At 41.1% G+C, this 19,227-nt stretch overlaps 2 protein-coding genes across 3 annotated transcripts in view; one reads left to right on the forward strand and one right to left on the reverse strand.

The window, feature by feature from the left end:
* The window catches only part of sh3bgrl2 (SH3 domain binding glutamate-rich protein like 2), a 29,972-nt gene extending 20,509 nt beyond the window's left edge, over positions 1-9,463 (forward strand). For both annotated transcript variants that reach the window (XM_015347954.2, XM_015347944.2), the window contains exons 3-4: positions 286-366; positions 1,763-9,463. In XM_015347954.2, the coding sequence (XP_015203440.1) occupies positions 286-366; positions 1,763-1,771 (90 nt within the window). In that variant the 3' untranslated portion in view covers positions 1,772-9,463. The remainder of the gene's footprint in view (positions 1-285; positions 367-1,762) is intronic.
* A 6,590-nt stretch (positions 9,464-16,053) lies between these two features.
* Positions 16,054-19,166, reverse strand: LOC102691525 (SH3 domain-binding glutamic acid-rich-like protein 3). Its single transcript, XM_006625893.3, has 3 exons — positions 19,062-19,166; positions 18,578-18,745; positions 16,054-16,783 (listed from the first exon to the last, which is right to left on the reverse strand). The coding sequence occupies exons 1-3, from the start codon at positions 19,104-19,106 to the stop codon at positions 16,712-16,714; spliced, it is 285 nt and encodes a 94-aa protein (XP_006625956.1). The 5' UTR covers positions 19,107-19,166; the 3' UTR covers positions 16,054-16,711.
* Between the last annotated feature and the right edge of the window lie 61 nt (positions 19,167-19,227).

Consider the following 19,227-nt stretch of genomic DNA (forward strand, 5'->3'; position numbering starts at 1 on the left):
CAAGTTAGACTAGTTAGCTGCTGAACTAAAGAGACGGGAATATAATTCAATTTAGGTGGACAATATGTCTCCATTCATGAGTTTAAAAGTGGCCTGATCTACAAGAGTTAAGAGTCGCTTAACATGGCTCATTTACTGTAGTAGGAAGAGTTTAGGCTTTTTAAGTCATGATCATGCCTTTTAGCTTTTTGTATTCGTGTAATTCTTAGCTCGTTGAAAATAAACTAGCTTATTCTACAAAATTAAAAAATAGCCATTTGATTTAGATTTTTTCTGTCATTTCAGGACTATGAAGATTTCTTTCAATCGAAAGAGAACAACACTGTGTTTTCATTCTTAGGACTGAATTCCCAGCCGTCGGTGAAGGTGAATTTCCAGTTTGCCCTTGTAGTGTAATTTACAGTAACGTATAATTTCTCACTCCTCCGCCTGCTGTATAATGAGCTGCTGGCTGTTTGGGATCCTTCAGAATGAGAAGTTCAGTATATGTCACATTTAACACTATTATTTGTAGTTGAGAAAATGAATGAATGGACAGAGGAGTGGGAGTAGAGGTTAGAGGTTAAGGGCTTGGTCTTGTAACTGGCAGGTTGTGGATTAAAATCCCACTGCTGCTGTACACTTGAGAAAAGTGTTTCTCGTGACTTAATCCACTAAAATGTCCAGCTATATAAATGTTAATATAATAAATAAAATACAAATGTCACTTAGGGTAAAGGTGCCAGGCAAATTAATGGTGGAGGAACTTCCAATATCTTCATTGCTATATATCCCAATTTCCAGTAACTTCACGCTGTAGAATTTCAAGAGCCATGATGATATTCATAAAACATTCAAAGTAATTTGAGAACAAAGGGCATCTTCCAGAAATTCTGGATTATTTTACCCTAATCCAATACCCTAAATGCATTTGCTCTGGAAAAGATCTACTGTATATTGCTTTGAATGTTTTACTCTGAACACTAAAATGTGAAATGCATTGGATGTTAAATTGCACTTTTGAAAATTAGGTAATATTGCTATGCCCTTTTTTCTAAATAGCTGCAGACACGTAATGGCACTCTGTTATCTGAAGTGAAGTGATTGATCAGTATAATAAACTTTTTAAAATTTATCAGTATAATTGTTTTTTAATGTATGCCTATTTTTGAATGTAACGTTCTCAATAAACTTTGTTAAATAAAGTTTGTTGAATGCTGATTCATCCTAGCAATGCTGGGTACATAAGATGTTCTATTGAATTAACCAAAGTTATATATGCTGACTGTAGGTCTATAAAATGCCATACAAAAATTGTGTGTCCTGCAAATTTGATTTGAATGCACTTCCAGCCATTTGACATTTGACACTTCCTTGTAGAGGAGAAAGACATTTTTCACTACATGAAACCCAGTACTCCCCTGCATTTGCTGCATTTTCGAAAGCTATTTTTGTTTTGTCTTTTTAAGACTGCAATCTTTCATAATTGTTTTTTGGGGGAAGAAAAACGTGAGTATTCCTATTTTTAAAAGGCTACTTTTATTTGGTTTCAACACTAATTTAACCAGAGTACTTGACGTGAAATGTTAAACATGTCAGCTGGGAGAAGCACAATAATAGTCTGTTGTTACAGTAGGTGCTGCATTATGTGTGTTATTCTATATATTTTATGGTTTGTTGGGGGACAAATTTCCAAACCAAGACCCTCCCCCACTCTGTGTATTTGAAAATATTTTGTGTTGCTTGAATGAATGCTGATCTAATGCTATTTTTATCTCCACAGGATTCTTAATCTTAGATGTTGAAATTGTTATTGTTGAAGACCTTGGGATTTCGGCATTTCTTCTCTTTTCCTACCTGATCAATCACCAAGCCACTGCTGCTTTGCCAAATGTCATTGCAATGTTCTGCCTGCCAAAAGCCCGAGGGAGACAGAGCTCTGCCATGGATGATGGGAGTTTTTTTACAGATCTTCATACTTATTTTATTTGAATCTGGCCTTTGCTTTTTGCTGATAACTTGAACACCAGTGCTTTCAAGCCATGCCTTATATAAGGGACCTGATTTGGCTCAAGAAAGTATCTTTTGATCTTTTGTTACTTAAATCAGTGGTGTAATCTCTAATTATAGGGTACGTTAGCAGGGCTTCGACTAAAATAGGCAAGAAGAGAGTCCGTTTTGCTTCTGAAAGCTGAGTGCATTCAAATCTTTTTAATGCTCCTTTTAAAAAAGTTTCCAAGAAGCACAAGCTGGAACATGAAAAGATTAAAATCTAAACACAAAGGGAAAACTGTAAAAGAACATTTTACTGAATGAAATTTACTTCATTTAAATTTACTTTACATTTACTATATGAAATTAACTTTCATACTTGGTTTTTCTTTATTTTTACTTTTCAGCAAGGAATTAACGTCTACGTGTTCCTTTGTAGCCTGGCTGCTGATGCAGCTCCCCATTACGTCACCTACAGAATGTATGGTGCTAAAAGACATTGCTAAAAGATTTTTTCTGATGTTCAAATTCTACAATTTACTCTGAATGTGGATGAAGTCCTCTGTTTCTGGTTTTCTGTTAACTGTGTTTGTATGACAAAATTGTAGCCATGCATTTTCCATCTGGGGTAACTGAACGAGGAAGTCACAGTTGTGTAACTGTGAATAAACTGAAAACAGTTTGAAAAAATGTAGGCAGTATCAAATGTACACTGCAGTATATTAACACAGAGGCCATAAATTAAAGTGAAAATACTTGTCGTGCTTCCATCAATCTTATTTCATTCTCCTATTAAAATGTCATGGTTGAATGACTCAGTTTACACATTTCAGGGCCGCTGAGCTTTTCCCATGTAACATATAATAATAAGATCCTAACGCTAATAGCACCATTGTTCACACATTGTGTACAGACTGGTTGCTCAGTGGAACTGCTGATTACCACAAACAGAAGAGGCCCTCACCAGTTTTCTTCAGACCAAATTGGAGTTTACCTAATCGCTCAGTTGCAGCACTTCATGACTTCCTGCAGTTTTTTTTATCGCAGCATCCACTTATAAAGTATGGAAAATCCCCATAAACTAGAAAGTACTGTATGTTGAGGTACTTTGGGTGATAAAAGCTACATATCAGTCCCAGTGAGTTGTGAACTTCCTCACACCTGCTTGGGAAGTGGTGATGTGGAGCAATAAGGCACAAAAGTTATTTTAAAGTTAGTTATTTTGCTCTCTTATAGAATCACAGACCATCACAGGTTAGTTAGTGACAATGCATGTTTTTCTTAATTTTCCAAGGTGCTTAAGGTTTCCTCATTTTATCCGCTGTGCTGTATGGATATAGTCGTTAAGATCATTAAGATGTTGCCCCTAAACTTTAAAGCTGCGCAGAACTAATGGACCATCCAAAAGCTGTGCCAGCCCACTTGTATGATCATAACTCTTAACTGCCTCATGGATCATCGACAAATCTTTCAATATAGTTTAGATTTAAACTGATAGACCCACCTATGAGACGCTTAAGACGAGAGCCCCAGTTGTGGCAGCTTTATCTCTCAAAGATAAATATTATTATCCGTGTAGTCAAGAGAAATGTCCAGGCACACAGGGCAAAGCCTTGTATTGGCATTGCCATTAATAGCAATAGCAATAGCAATTGGTTAGCATTCTGGGCCAAATGACCTCCTTTTATTTGCAGCCTTAAATATGTTCTTCCATGCATTCTCCTCATCTCCCCATCTTCCCCAGGTTCAGTTACCTGTTTGCATGATGCATTTTGAATCTGCAATCATTTCTTTCTTGTGAGAAAAAATCCTCTGTCTTGTGCAGTAGAACACACTGAGACTGTACTTCAAAACTACAGTATAGGAGAGCAGTAACATTTTTTATAACCCTGTAGACAATACCAAAGACCAGACATGGTTTAACCACACTGTGCAAATTTTAACAAATATAGAAATAAAAAATAAACCGTATTCCATGTTTATTGATAAAAGTAGCTAAACTATGTAATGATATATACAGTGGTGTATATTTATTACAGACCACAATATGCAATGCATTATATATTGTTGCTGTGAACGGTGATGGACTATTTACACGTTATTTGTATTTCATTGATTTTATAAAACCTGTATGCGGCAATCCTAATATACAATAGTTGCAATATACAATTGTTCGTATCTTTAATGTTCTTTGGCTTGTTCGTGCAGTGTTGCATGTAAGCAGCATTCTGTATGGCTGTTAATTTAATAGTTCACGTTGTCCATACCATGTATGCATGTATACATATATGGGTACATAATTGTCATTGTTAATATTGGGAACGTTTTGTGTGCCTTAAACATGGTGTCATTGTCTGAATTACAGCAGCAGTGTAATATTTTAATTAGCTTTGGGTACTGTGCCACTAATGTTTTTGTAAATGGTCTGACTGCCAATGTGGAGGACTTGTATCATAGAAACTAGATAAATTGTATTAAATAGTGCAATATCTTGGGTACTGTAGTGTTTAGCACAGTAAGCATAGTAGCCCTATGTGCATAATGTTTTTTAACATGACTGTTCACGTGTTCTGTATGTTCAATGAATTAAGTAAAAAATAAATCAGAATATATTATATAATACACACACATAAATAACATTGCACTTCTGTTTTAAATGTTGTGTTTCTCATCATCTTGATGATCTGTTCCTTGTATACTGTGCTTGACGACCACATTGGTATGAAGACCTGACTGGATTGCTAGAATCCATGCACTTGAAACCTCAACTTTCAGATACATTTCCTGTCCAGTTTCTCCAGTTTGTTGGCTGTGTTTAACTTTGACATGTTCATGGACAAATCTGCATGCGTAATGGTGGCAAACACAAGTATTAGAAGTCATCCTCAACTCTTCTGGTTTACTCAGGTTCATTGTAATAGTGCAGCTCCATCAAACACATGCAGCTGTGTAGAGACAAGTATGTATGAAGAAGATTTAGAATGACATCATTTTCTTTTCATCACGAGAAGGACAGCCCTTACTGGGGACCAAGGCACTTTTGTTAAAGTCTTTCAGAACTGGAAGTTTGCCATTTTGAGAATTTAGTGGTTTTTAAATTAATATTTCAGGGCATTGCGTATAAGTACTTATCTTGATAAAGTGATCGTGAACTGCATTGTCACTTTAATATCTAGTTTGAATCATCTGCCTCTTTTAATCTGCACAGGAAGAGAGATGCTTCCCCCTGGTAAAACAGCCTCTGTTTTCCACTCCTATTCATCTGCTTCTCTCTGGAGGCAGTTTCTGCTGTTTATTTCAGAGCACAGTCATATTTGATGTCTGTAAATGTGGCAGTTTGTTAAGCTCATGCTTTACTCTAAAAAAGGATGATTTTTTGTGTAGTAAACATTGCCTGTGGTGAAATATTTTTCTGAGAGCTGAAATCTACATGAAAATGACAGGTCTTAGTTATCCGTTTTAGTTGACCTAATACCATAATTCTGTTTTTCTCTAGTGTCTGCCTGAATTTGCATACTGAAAACTATAAAAATAATGTCATTACTTCAACATAACAGTATTTGTTAGATGCCACAGTCCACATGCTTTCATTCATATTAGCTGGCAGTGAGAATTGTTAGGTACAAAAGATATATAAAAGGAAAGCCCTGCTGCTTTCAAGAGTTGCACGAACTGAAGAATTAGCTGTTAAATACCGAATAAGTTGAATGGCCTACTCTCATTCATAAATGTTCTTGAGATAACATGTTTTTTTAATCGTAATACTTCATTAGCTTTGAAAGAGTGATCTAATTTAAAAAAAAGTTTATACTTTCAATCAAAGAAATTGTGAACTTTCCAGACAAAACAGACTGAACTGACACTAATGTGGGCTGGTCATGTACTGTAGCTTTCAGATGGCATGTTTACTGTATATGTTCAGAGCTTAGTGAAGACCCTATCCTGACAAACCAGAATCTGCTCCTGCTCATTTACAATATGTACTGTATATATAAATTATATATTATACTGTATATATACAGTAATACAATGTCTGCCTCTACAATAAAACTCCCACTTCAGAATTGTTCACTTGTTTGGAGGAAGACAGCAATTGTTATTTCCCGTGCTGAATTATTAATGCAAAGTAACTGTTGAGAATGAATGGATATTTATAGTCCAAAAGGGTTGCATTATGTTCTGCGAGGGATGAAAACAACATTTAATGGTTTTTGATGCTGCTGCTCTTAAAAAGCCTAAAATACACTGTTCTCAATATTCTAGACAGCACAATCAAAGCATTCCAAGGAGTAACCAGGGCTTGTGATGAGTGCTGAGGATGTTTTTTAAAGCCCTAGTACTTCATAGCATGCTGATTTGCCATCTGAAATGTCTACTGTAATATTGATTCAGTGGAATATGATCCAGGCAAAGACACACAGCTGGGAGGAAAATTGCACCTGTATGATGATACAGTGGCTGCCTTCAGGATAGTATTGCTTCTGTCCACGATACCCAAGACTTTGTGAAAGAAACAAGAAGAGTGATCGACAGGGCCGGTGTTTCGTAGGCCCTAGGCACTTCCACTCCGAAACGTGCAAAAAGAGGGGTGAACACCAATTAAGCTACATCAATTGACATGGTGCACTTTAAACTATTCTAAACCACATGATTGATGGAGCGAGTCGAGTGACCATCACTTTGATTCTAGTTTCTAGAACAGCCGCTAGATAGCGTATGATTATTGATTTGGAGCACCTGGAGTTGATCGCAAGCATGTTGTTTCAGCTCGTTTTTCGTTATTCACTAGTGTTTCTCTCCTTCTTAGGCATCTAAAATTTAGTAGACCCTAGGCACTGTGGGAAATCAATGGATGTATTTACAGTATCTGTTCAGGTAAGCTTGTATTGAGTGTTCTGACTTCATGCACTCATTAAATATTTATTTCACATGGCTTAGGTGTTGCTTGTTGTTTTTTCAGTTTTCAGCATGGAGTTAACCTCAACTTGACAGATTCATGACAATGATTATTAGCCTTATTTGTGACACTCCTCTGTTTTGTCAAATGCAGCCCTAGGTTTTTTTTCCGGTAAAAAAACAAATTGTGATCCTATCTATGAATTTTCTAGTGATTGAAAAAGACCCAGACTATACCAGCATGCATGTATTGCTTGATTGAGAAGAATATTTAATCATGCAAACCAACAAAACTCTACAATTCTTTAAATATTGCAATCAAGTCATCTGATCAGGTTAGACTTCGAAGGTCATCTTATCATACAAAAGGAATCTCCCTGCAACATGTTGGAAACCATGGTAAATGTGATTAATACTTAAGCATATCCATGACACATAATATGTGTGTATTTCAAAATCAAAAGGAGAAGTTTGCATTGCATTGGAGCCACTTTCTGGAGCCTCCAGTCTAGTTGGATTTCAATCAATCATCTGTAAGCCAGTCATCTCACATTAACGTTTTCTTATTTAATTTTTTCCTGCATGACTTTTTTCTCCATTATCAGTGCAGCCAGGAACTCCTTGACTGATAGGTCTGGTGATGGAAGTTGATGCTAACCTATAGAGGAAGCACTAACAACAGTAATGTCACTGTATCACCACTAGCAACTACTGTACATACTGTACTGTCAATACACCTATGCAAACATTATGGGATAGCATATAGGATGCAAACTGTTGTCAAGGTGAGACTGCATGTAAACCATTGATCTTTGAGTTTTTTGAGATATGGACAAATTTCCCTGCATGACAGATTGAATTCAGCCCTCTTTAGGGAAAATATATTTTTTAAAAGGCCTTCTTGCTGTAACTGTTACTTCATACTGTAAATGTCATTATTAAATTATGTATAAAGCCCTGTAAAGAATATACTTTATTTAATGTGTATATGAATTATGTATGTAAGGGTCTTATCCCACATCATAAGCTACACAGCATGATGGTAAAATTAAGGGATGAACTAGTATGTTGAGCTTAGATCTTAAGAGACTTTTTTGAAGGAGTGTTACAGCACTCCAGCAGCAACTGGGAAGAAGTCTAAAAGAAGGGAGTGACATACAAGGGTAAGCTATGATTGTACACGATGTTCTAAGGCAAAGCAGAAAAGATGCTTTAACCCGTAGAAACAATGTAGGCTTAAACGCGAGGAGAAGACATTTCTGCGTGCTTGACCCAAGCATGCACTCACCCTGATTTTTACCAAAAAAACCAAGCTGTAGAAAATCGGTAGTTTTAACATTAAAAGGTGCTTTTCATAAAAATTTAAATCAAATAAATTAATAATACCAATCGTATAGAAGTCTGTTTTTTAAAACGTTTATATAAAAACGATTTCTAGCATGATAATTGAATTGAAAGAATGACTCAGTGCTGCCACCTCTTGTTTCTGTGCTGTAAGGGACACTTCTCTAGTGTTGTAACACTTGTACATTACTTGTTTCCTGCCGCCACACTCTTATACGTAATATGTAATAATAAATCAGGTTTAATATCTCTTTTCAATTTGGTGAAGCTCTGAAATGACTCTGAAATGGAGCACAAATATGTTAGCTCTACTTTAAATGAAGTATAAGTTTTTAATTATGTACATAAAGTTCCTTTATTATATTTTACTAGTATTATCACAGGACCCCTGCTATGCTATTTCATCGACTATGCTATTTTTCACCACCTGGTAATATGGTTCGCTTTTTTCAACAGAAATGGCTAATTTAAAGTATTAAATCTATGCCATGTTGATGCACAAGGTCATGTCCATGAAAGCATGTATCAGGTGATTTGTGGTGATGGCATTATAGACATAAAAAATGAAACATTATGCCAGGATTCAATGACAGAGTTGTGATATGTTTAGTAAGCAGATCTGTTCTGCTGTGACTAAGGACCATGGACACGGTCATCCCTGCAAGGCTGATAATATCCGTAATTTATGGAAGATAACTCCTCCAGATTTCTCCAATAACACAAGGAATGATCTTGATGCACTTCTTTCAGCTGCTCTGAATGAGCAAAGAGCAAAAGGGTGTTTTTGAGGCTTGTCTTTTTACTGAGTGCACATTTTCATGTATGCATGTGTTCTGTTTTATATTCCTATAGCTCTTATATCAGCATAAATATAGTATATTCTTATTCTGTGAAATAGCCATTTAATTTTAAAAAATAGCACAGGCTTAGTTTTTTTAAAATCTTCAGTAAAGATTAAAAGAGGTGTGGAACTAATTTTCTTCTACAGTCCTGGGTTTTCAGCTTTAACCTTCTCTTTTTGTTAAAGATCTGGGTATTCTCTTTAGTATACTGTATATTAACGTGTGACGTTGAGATACAACAGGTTTGTTGTATGTTGCCTTTAAAATTAAGAAATTAAATTAATTACTGGAGCTTAATGTTGTGAAGCTCCCATCTCTGGAACTGTGATTGTTGGAATTGTGAAATGCCTCTATGTCAAAAGATACAACACCACCAAAAAAGAAAAGATGAATAAAAGTCTTTTACTTAATTGTAATTTCATTATTCATATTTTGTTGATTCATGTTGTACCCATATTTAAGCATTGAAACTATCCTATATGAATTAATGTACTGTATATATCTATTATGCTTATACTCTCTCTGATCAATAAAGTATTAATAAGCAATTATTTAGAAGCTCCCTTTCCCTGTCACACCAAAGTGAGATTTTAATTATGTGGAGAGTTTAAAAATTAGGAAGGCATGCTAATTGTTGGAAGACCCATCTATCAATTTCAGACACACACCCACTCCCACCAGGGCCAATTGTCCCAGACATCAATTCACCTACCAGTATGTTTTGGGACTGTGGGAGGAAACCGGAGCACCCAGAGGAAACCCACATGAACATGTGGAGAACATACAGACTCCACACAGATAGCATGTGAAGTTTGGAATCGAACCCAGGGCCCCAGCGCTGCAAGGCTGCAAATGCACCACTGTGCTGATATATAATAGCAACTGCTCAAATATTTAAGTATTTTGAAAAGGTGTCAGTATAGTGAATACATACAGACTATGGGGAATTGAATATTAAAAAGTAATCCATAACAATCCATTACAAATGTATAAATTACCTATGTTAGGGATTACTTTAAGAAAACAATAAGGGAAATGTCACGACCACCAGCCAGCGGAGATCAACACGTAAGCGAGCCAATCCGCACCAGCAGCGGATTACTACTAACAAGCGCCGCCGCACGAGTTAACACACCTGCAATTGCTCTACCGTGCGGCACGCCGGGTTATTTATACCATTCGTACCTGATTCCCGTTGCTCGGTATTGAGTTCTCTTCTTGTTGCTCAGCCTAGCGTTCTCACCCCTCTTTTGCCTTCCTGGAATTCTGCCTGCACCTTTTGCCTTCGGACTTCGGATCTCGTCTCGCCCTTTGGATTGTTTGCTATCATTGCCTGTTTTGGATTTGACCCTGTAGCTCTCTTTTCGACTACGATTCTGTCTCACGTTTTGGATTGTTCGCCACCAGTGCCTTTACCGGATCTCGACTTACCTTCGCCTTCGGACTACGGCTCAGCTCCTGGATTTGCTCGGTACGTTTACTTACCTCCCTGCGACTCCTGCATCTGCATCGGATCCTTTTCACCTCTACAGAGCATCGTTACAGAATACCGAGCCCGATTATGGATCCCGCAGACGCACAGACCCTTCGTTCCCTTCTCCCGCAGCAATCCCAGACCATCGCCCAGCTTCAATCTTCTCTCCAACTGCTCACTAACCAAGTCGCCTGGCTTTTTTCTTCCCCTGTTTCGCCGGCTCCCGCACCGATTCCTACAACACCTTTTTTACAAACACCTGCTCCAACCACCGCGGCCCCGCCCACCACTCCCTCAACTTTACCATTTGTTCTCCGGGAGAAGTATGACGGCAATCCTGCAGGCTGCAGGGGCTTTATTGCCCAGTGCTCCCTGGCTTTTCAGCTGCAGCCTGAGCGTTTTTCTACTTCTCGACAGAGGATCGGATTCGCACTTTCCTTGCTCACAGGCAAAGCATTGGATTGGGCTGCAGTATTGCTTGCTAGAGGAGAGCAGCTGTTCTCTGACTTTCAGCTTTTCGCTGACCGTCTCCAGGCGCGTTTTTCTCAAAGCAACCCGGATTTGACTTGCCTTCGGCTTTCCTCTCTTCGCCAGGGCGACAGACCACTGCAAGATTATGTGGCTGAATTCCAAGCCCTCGCCACGGAGTCTGCCTGGAACCCGGAAGCTTTGGTTTGCCTCTTCGCTAAGGGTCTCTCGGAGGATCTAAAGGACCACCTGGTGCTCATGTCCTTACCAACCTGGTCTCTAGAGGCGGCTATCGCTGCGGTAGTTGAATTGGACACTCGCATTCGGCTGCGGAGAGCGGAGAGACACCCAGGAAGCAGACCTGTGCGGCCCATGGGTCCTCCCCTCGTGGCGCCCACCCTGCCACATGCACCCCTGTCCTTGGAGGAAAAGGAAAGGCGCCGTCAGGAGGGGCTGTGTCTGTACTGCTCTGCGTCGGGTCACCTGCTCGCTACTTGTCCTTTGAGACCCCCACATCCACCTCGAGCTCCCCCACTGCCTACTGTTAGTGTCAGTAGTGCTGTTTTTTCACAATCCTCTTCAGGGCCTTTATTCCCAGCTGAGATTTCCTGGATGGACATGCACCTTTCCCTTTCGGTTTTGGTGGATTCAGGGGCAGCTGGGAATTTTATGGATGCCTCTTTTGCTAAGAAGTGGGATATTCCTCTTGCTCCGCTTTCACCCCCTATTTGCATTCAAACGTTGGATGGGTCACCGATCGCTCCTGGACGTATTTCCTGGCAGACCATTCCCCTATCCCTTACTGTTGGTGCCACTCATGTGGAGGACATTTCACTCCTTCTCCTGGACTCCCCTGCTTACCCTGTGATCCTGGACCTTCCCTGGCTCAAAAAGCATGATCCCCGCATCTCCTGGGCCAAGAATGAGATCATTGCCTGGAGCCAGGCCTGTCGTGACAACTGTTGTCGTCGTCCTCCACTCAAGGTTGCTGCTTCAGTAAACCTCTTGGAAGAACACTCTATTATTCCCCCCCAATATGCACATTTGAAGCAAGCCTTTGACAAACGGAAAGCTCTATCGCTCCCCCCTCACCGCACCTATGACTGTGCAATAGATTTGCTTCCAGGAGCACTCCCACCCAAAGGACGGATCTACCCGCTCACTCAGACAGAGAATGAAGCCCTGCAGGATTATATCAAGGAGGCCCTGAATTCTGGTTTTATTCGTCCCTCCTCGTCCCCAGCCTGTGCTGGGTTCTTTTTCATAGGGAAGAAGGACGGCTCCTTGAGGCCGTGTATTGATTACAGAGGCCTGAACTCCATTACAGTTAAACATCCCTACCCCTTGCCTTTAATCCCAGCCGCTCTGGAGTCCCTACGTGGAGCCTCCATTTTCTCAAAACTAGATCTACGAGGGGCTTATAATTTAATCAGGATCCGTGAAGGGGATGAGTGGAAGACAGCCTTTATGACCACGCACGGCCACTATGAATATCAGGTGATGCCTTTTGGACTCGCTAATGCCCCGGCAGTCTTCCAATCCTTCATAAATGACATCTTCAGGGACATTATTGGAAAATTTGTCTTGGTATACTTGGATGACATCCTCATTTTTTCCACCGACCCTCAGGAACATGTCCATCACGTCCAGGAGGTCTTGTCCAGACTCATCGACAACCAGCTCTACGCCAAGCTTGAGAAATGCATTTTTCATGCTTCTAAGATTCACTTTCTGGGCTACATTATTTCTCCTCTTGGAGTCGAGATGGACTCAGCCAAGGTGGCAGCTATCAATGATTGGCCTGTGCCACGTAATTTGAAGCAAATCCAACGCTTTCTAGGTTTTGCCAACTTCTACAGGCGATTCATCCGGAACTTTAGCTCCGTGGTGGCGCCCATTACGGCTCTGACCCGCAACCGTCCTAGTCGGGGTAAATGGAATCCGGAGGCTAACCAGGCATTCCTGCGCTTGAAACGTCTCTTCAGCTCCGCTCCTCTCCTACGGCATCCGGATCCCTCCCGGCCTTTCATTGTTGAAGTTGACGCCTCTGCCCATGGGGTTGGTGCAGTCCTCTCCCAGCGCCTCGAAGAGGATCGCCTCCCTCATCCATGTGCTTTCTTTTCCAAGAAGCTCTCTCCTGCTGAGGTTAACTATGATGTGGGCAATCGGGAACTCCTAGCTATCAAGCTGGCCCTCGAGGAATGGAGACACTGGCTGGAGGGGGCTCAGCACCCCTTTGTCATTATTACGGACCATAAGAACCTGTCATATTCAATCTGCCAAGCGCCTCAACTCGCGTCAGGCCCGTTGGTCACTTTTCTTTTCTCGTTTCAATTTTGTTATCACTTACACTCCTGGCTCGAAGAATGGGAGGGCTGATGCACTCTCTCGGCTCCATGACCCCCCAGACCTGGACGACACACCTTAACCAATCATCTCTCCTAACAGAATCGTGGCAGCGATTCATTGCTCCATTGAAGATCAGGTCAGGCGTGCCCTCAACGGAACTACAGTTCCTCTGTGCTGCCCCCCGGATAAGCTTTTCGTCCCGAACAACTTACGTTCTGCGGTTTTGCAGTGGGGACATGTTTGCCGGCCACCCGGGATGCAGACGCACTCTGGACCTCATCACCAGGGACTTTTGGTGGCCTTCCATGCGATCTGATGCAGCAGAGTACGTCCGGGCTTGCCCGGTCTGTGCCAGGAGCAAGACTCCGCGCTCTAGGAAGGCTGGCCTCCTTCACCCCCTTCCAATCCCACACCGCCCTTGGTCCCACATAGCTGTTGACTTCATTACGGACCTTCCTAACAGTCAGGGTCATACGGTAATCATGGTGGTCTCCGATCGTTTTTCCAAAGCAGCCCATTTTGTCCCCCTCCCAGCATTGCCCACAGCCCAGGAAATGGCATCTTTGTTTGTACAACAGGTCTTTAGGATACATGGTTTGCCTGATGACGTTGTCTCGGACAGGGGACCGCAATTTATCTCGGTCTTTTGGAAGGCTTTCTGTCAAACTCTAGGGACTCATGTATCTTTGACTTCTGGTTATCATCCTGAGGCCAATGGTCAGGTGGAAAGGACCAATCAAAGCCTCCTGACCTTTTTGAGAGCCTTCACCTCCAGCTCACAGGATGATTGGTCATCACTACTTCCCTGGGCAGAATATGCCCACAATTCTCTTACCTCCTCCTCCACAGGTCTCTCTCCCTTCCTTTGTTCTTTAGGTTATCAGCCCACCCTCATCCCTGTCACACCTCCACTCACGGCAGTGCCGTCCGTGCAACAATATATTGCCAAACTGCGAAGGACCTGGAAAATGGCGAGGACAGCTCTTATTAAGTCAACCCAGCGCCACGCCAAATTCGCCAACCGACACCGCAGACCAGCCCCTCGTTTTCGGAAAGGACAGTTTGTTTGGTTATCTACACGGAACCTACCTATACATCAGCCTTCCAAAAAGCTTGGGCCTAGATATATTGGTCCCTTCCGGATTCGTTCCCGGATCACCCCGGTTACCTTCAGTCTTGCTCTCCCCCCTACCCTCAGAATCCACCCCTCATTTCATGTCTCCCTCCTGAAACCTGTTTACCGCTCGCCCCTTGCGGCTCCCCAACATCGCCCGCCACCTCCTCGTCGCATTCAGGGGCGCCCGGCTTATACGGTCCACAAAATCATTGACTCCAGATGGAACCGCGGTACCCTGCAGTATTTTGTCGACTGGGAAGGTTTTGGTGCCGAGGAGAGATCTTGGGTTCCAGAGAAGGATATTTTGGACCCTACACTAATCAGTGACTTTCACAGGGACTATCCTAATCGGCCGTCTCGGGCGTCGGGAGCCGCCCGTGAAGGGGGGGGTACTGTCACGACCACCAGCCAGCGGAGATCAACACGTAAGCGAGCCAATCGGCACCAGCAGCGGATTACTACTAACAAGCGCCGCCGCACGAGTTAACACACCTGCAATTGCTCTACCGTGCGGCACGCCGGGTTATTTATACCATTCGTACCTGATTCCCGTTGCTCGGTATTGAGTTCTCTTCTTGTTGCTCAGCCTAGCGTTCTCACCCCTCTTTTGCCTTCCTGGAATTCTGCCTGCACCTTTTGCCTTCGGACTTCGGATCTCGTCTCGCCCTTTGGATTGTTTGTTATCATTGCCTGTTTTGGATTTGACCCTGTAGCTCTCTTTTCGACTACGATTCTGTCTCACGTTTTGGATTGTTCGCCACCAGTGCCTTTACCGGATCTCGACTTACCTTCGCCTTCGGACTACGGCTCAGCTCCTGGATTTGCTCGGTACGTTTACTTACCTCCCTGCGACTCCTGCATCTGCATCGGATCCTTTTCACCTCTACAGAGCATCGTTACAGGAAATTGCTTTAAGATGTAATTTTACTTTACATAGTAAATAGTGTATATACTCACTACACATATCACTGTAACTAATTATTTCACGAAGCCTTTATCAGGACTCTATGCAGACGGCAGAATCCAGAAGGGAGTGAAACAGACACGGGGGAGATAAGACCAGAAACGGGGCTGGTAGATGAACAGGGGGGCGTGTCGATGGTGCACTGGTGCTCAGGGGGGTGTGCTCCAGGTGGAAGTCCAAAGGGGGTCCATAGGGAAATCCAGGGTGAGCAAAAGTCCGGAGCCGGGTGATCCATCCATGACAGACATGGAGTGGGATCTGGATTGGGTGCAGGGATGGGGAATAAAAAAAGGGTAACAGGGGCCAGGCTCTGCAAGCCTCGGACCCAGATGGTCGGGACGGCGTTGTGAAGCCTGTGACATCAGGCCACTCATGGACCCGCTGGTAGGCGGGCTTCTGGGCGTCCGTCTTCCAAAGCTGAGCCTAGAATGATAGGAGCATCTGGCTTTTATAGGGAGGGGCTGGAACAGGAGTCAGGTGCAAAAAATCAAAGACAAACAAGAAAGAGCTGGAGCGCCCGTAAGAGGAGGGAGTTATAATCGTGACAAATTACTTTTAAAATGTATTTTACCCCAGCTTTTTGTTAATTTTAATCGCTTACACAAGTAATCTGTAACCAATGGACGACTTTTTAGAAAGAATATTTTTCCAACACTGCCAACAGACACTGTCTCTTTTTATTTCATACATATAGTATACAAATATCCCCTGTACAAAGACATTAGAAGAGCATAAGAACATACAGTAAGATGCAACCATTCAGAATTAGCCATCCCGCCCATCAGAGAGTTCATGGCATCAAAATCCATGTTGTCAATCTATTCTATGAAATTCGGTTCTTGGTCATTTTTTGCTTAAACCTTTCTTCAAGTTTGTAAAAATCCATCAGCCCCTCATCCTTTCTAACCCTCCCATAAATTTGAAGGCATTTATATCTGAACTCTGTTGTCCAGGGTGGAAGCTGCAGTGATTTATCTTAGACATCTAGGAACTTTTATCTTCCACCATACTATAGAAATATATGCAGTAATGCACATAACCATATGAATAGTAGTTCAATGTTCAAAAACAACATGCATAAATATTCTATTGTATCCTATTGTAAATTTCACTCAAAATTTGCACAAAATGCAGTACTTGATTTAGAAGAAGAAGCTTAGTAAAAATGAACAAATGTTTTATTTGATTGTATTGTTGTTTTCAAGCAACATTGCACTGAAAGAACATTATTCTCGTATTTAGACACTAATTAAACACATTTTCAGGCTGCCTGATGTGGGCCAAGTTTATGAAGATCTCAGCTTGAAAAATTCATCTGCTTTCCTGTCCTCCAGCGCTTGAAAGAAGATTGCATAGTCCTACAAAAGAAATCACACACGTTTACCATTAAAATTTACATTGTCAACATAAGGAAAATCATGAACATCAAGAGACATTTGTTATGACTGCAATAAGTAACAAACATCATATATTTTGTGCATGCAGTTTTCAATCACTGACGCTCTAGGCCCTACAACTCAATCAGTTCAAGCTTTAATGTCACATTTGGGAAATTTGTTTTCCTAATTTGTTTTAGCACTTCTCACTGCTATAAAATAAAAAACCCATTTTACTTGTGTCGTTTTTTTGGTTTATTACCAGTTTTATTGTTTTGTGTGAACTTAGCAAATTCTATGTCAAGTGAAGATTCTACCAGCTTGTGAAACTCTTCCAAGAGATGTTTTGAGAGAGCTTGATGTAGGCATTTTAAAAGAGGAAAGATGCTATAGTTGCAGTAAAATAAAAGCCTTTGATTATGAACAATTTGTTTTGTGTTAAAATAAAATGAAATGGGCTATATAGATTAAGATATCAGGGAAGAATATCCTTAGGCACCACATACTGTAGCACATGTATTGAATCAGTATACAGTATGTATTGAGGGTATTGAATCAGTATTTATTTAGGCGATAGCTTCCGGTCCAGTGGTGTGGTCAGGACCGTCCTTTAGGATGTGCTGCATAGCTTGCTTCATCCCACAGGAACAAAGAGGGCGGCACTGATCCCCATCTGGAGAGACTGGCAACACATGGACCAAGACCAGTCTTAAACCACCGGTCACTGTGATGCTAGAACACGTAGTCGTTTCCAGATGGCATGGCTATTTTTGCCTGTGGGTGTTAGCATAAGAGGTCATAACTTTTGAGGGAGAGTTAGCCTGCCTCATCTCTTCCCCTATGGGTTTCCTGCAGGCAGATGATAACAGCGGTGTGGTGGGCAGCAAGGACTTCAATGTGGTGGCTTGGCTGCTGACAGGCCCCTCAACATTTAGAGAGCTGGTCTGGCAGTGATGTGATTTTCGTTTCTTGGCTTGGCTTTGGGACTTCTTCGAGACTCCTCTCCTGTGAAGCTTCTCTTAGAATATAGTCTGCTAGTCGGATCATTAGGTTCCCTGGTTATGGGAGGTGTGACGGGAACACTGATCCATTGCTCCCCATAGAATCAGTAAGATTCTGTATTACAACCAGATCCCGACTTTGATCCCATACTTTAGCTCTTGAAATTGATTGACTGTAGTGATTTTTTGGCAGCTGCTGATTCCTATATTTTTTGTGACCAGGGAAGATACTGCCATTCTTTTCAAGTGGAAAATATATATATACAGTATAAATTATATGTAAGTTTAAATTATATAAACAGATGAATAAAAGAAAACTAAAATAGTGAAAAAACAAGAGAGAGGAAAAAAATACTAAGCAGACGTACATTTCCAAGTAAATCACTGACAAAAAGAAATGGAAATTTAAGGAAGAACTAGATTGTTTTATAAATATTTTTATAGCTATTACTATTTCTGTTTTACAAAAAAAGAGTTTAGAACATTGCTAGACTATTTGACATGGTATATGATTCATTACCTCAGAATGGGAAACTTGCCTGAACAAGAAATACTAGTCTTTTGTCCTTTCACATTTTTATAATCTGGTCTTTATTCAGTTTTCACTATTTTAGCTAACATATACTCTATGTGGCAGGTAAAAGAAATGATACTGTATGTACAAGACAGATCAGCACCTTTCTAAAAATAAAGGTATGTATCAGGTTACATGATACATAGATTCCATGCATAATCTGTGAAGAATGGTCGATATAATGAAAAAAATGTCACCTACCCCACAATAGACTTCTCCATTAAAGATCTGAGGTGGCATTGCTGTAGGATTGCCAGTCTTCTGACGCATTTCCTGTTTTATGTCATTACTTACAGCAATATCCAAAGCTTTGTATTTCATTTTCATAGAGTCCAGATACTGAAAGATTTCAGTTTGTTGCTGTTTTACCTACAGTAAGTAGGGAAAAAGACAATGTGTAAGGGAGACTTAAGTACCATCAAAACTAATTTTGACATGACAGTCTTGCAGAACAGCCTGGTAATATGCCCCCACATATCTAAACAAAAAATAACAGGCAAAAATTTAGAAATACTGGGACCAGACACGCACTTTATTTCTTAAAATACAGCAAAGTTGTATCCTACTAACATTTCTAATCAAGATCCATATTATGGATTGTAATGAAAAGGTATAGTCTCTTGAGTCTGTAAAGCTGTATCTATATAAAAGTAAAAGTACACAAAAAGGTGAATGGGTGCTCTACCTCTCTGGAGCCACTGACGCTGGAATAGTAGATAGTCAGAGCCATTGCAGCACAGTAACAAATTTGGAAGAAAAACAGCTTATAAGCTGTAGAACAGGTTCAAATAGGGATCAGCAGGTAAACACCCGTCATGAAGGTTAGCCACTCCCCAGGAGGCAGAGTGTTG

Source organism: Lepisosteus oculatus, chromosome 2 (assembly GCF_040954835.1).
Source record: "Lepisosteus oculatus isolate fLepOcu1 chromosome 2, fLepOcu1.hap2, whole genome shotgun sequence".
In the NCBI taxonomy this organism is placed as follows: Eukaryota; Metazoa; Chordata; class Actinopteri; order Semionotiformes; family Lepisosteidae; genus Lepisosteus; species Lepisosteus oculatus.

Excerpts from the sequence above, each read along its gene's own strand:
- LOC102691525 (XM_006625893.3), bottom strand. The coding sequence starts at position 19,106 with ATGGCTCTGACTATCTACTATTCCAGCGTCAGTGGCTCCAGAGAG. Across the intron at positions 18,746-19,061 it reads GCGTCAGTGGCTCCAGAGAG|GTAAAACAGCAACAAACTGA; the intron begins GTAGAGCACCCA and ends TACTTACTGTAG. Across the intron at positions 16,784-18,577 it reads ATGGAGAAGTCTATTGTGGG|GACTATGCAATCTTCTTTCA; the intron begins GTAGGTGACATT and ends TTTCTTTTGTAG.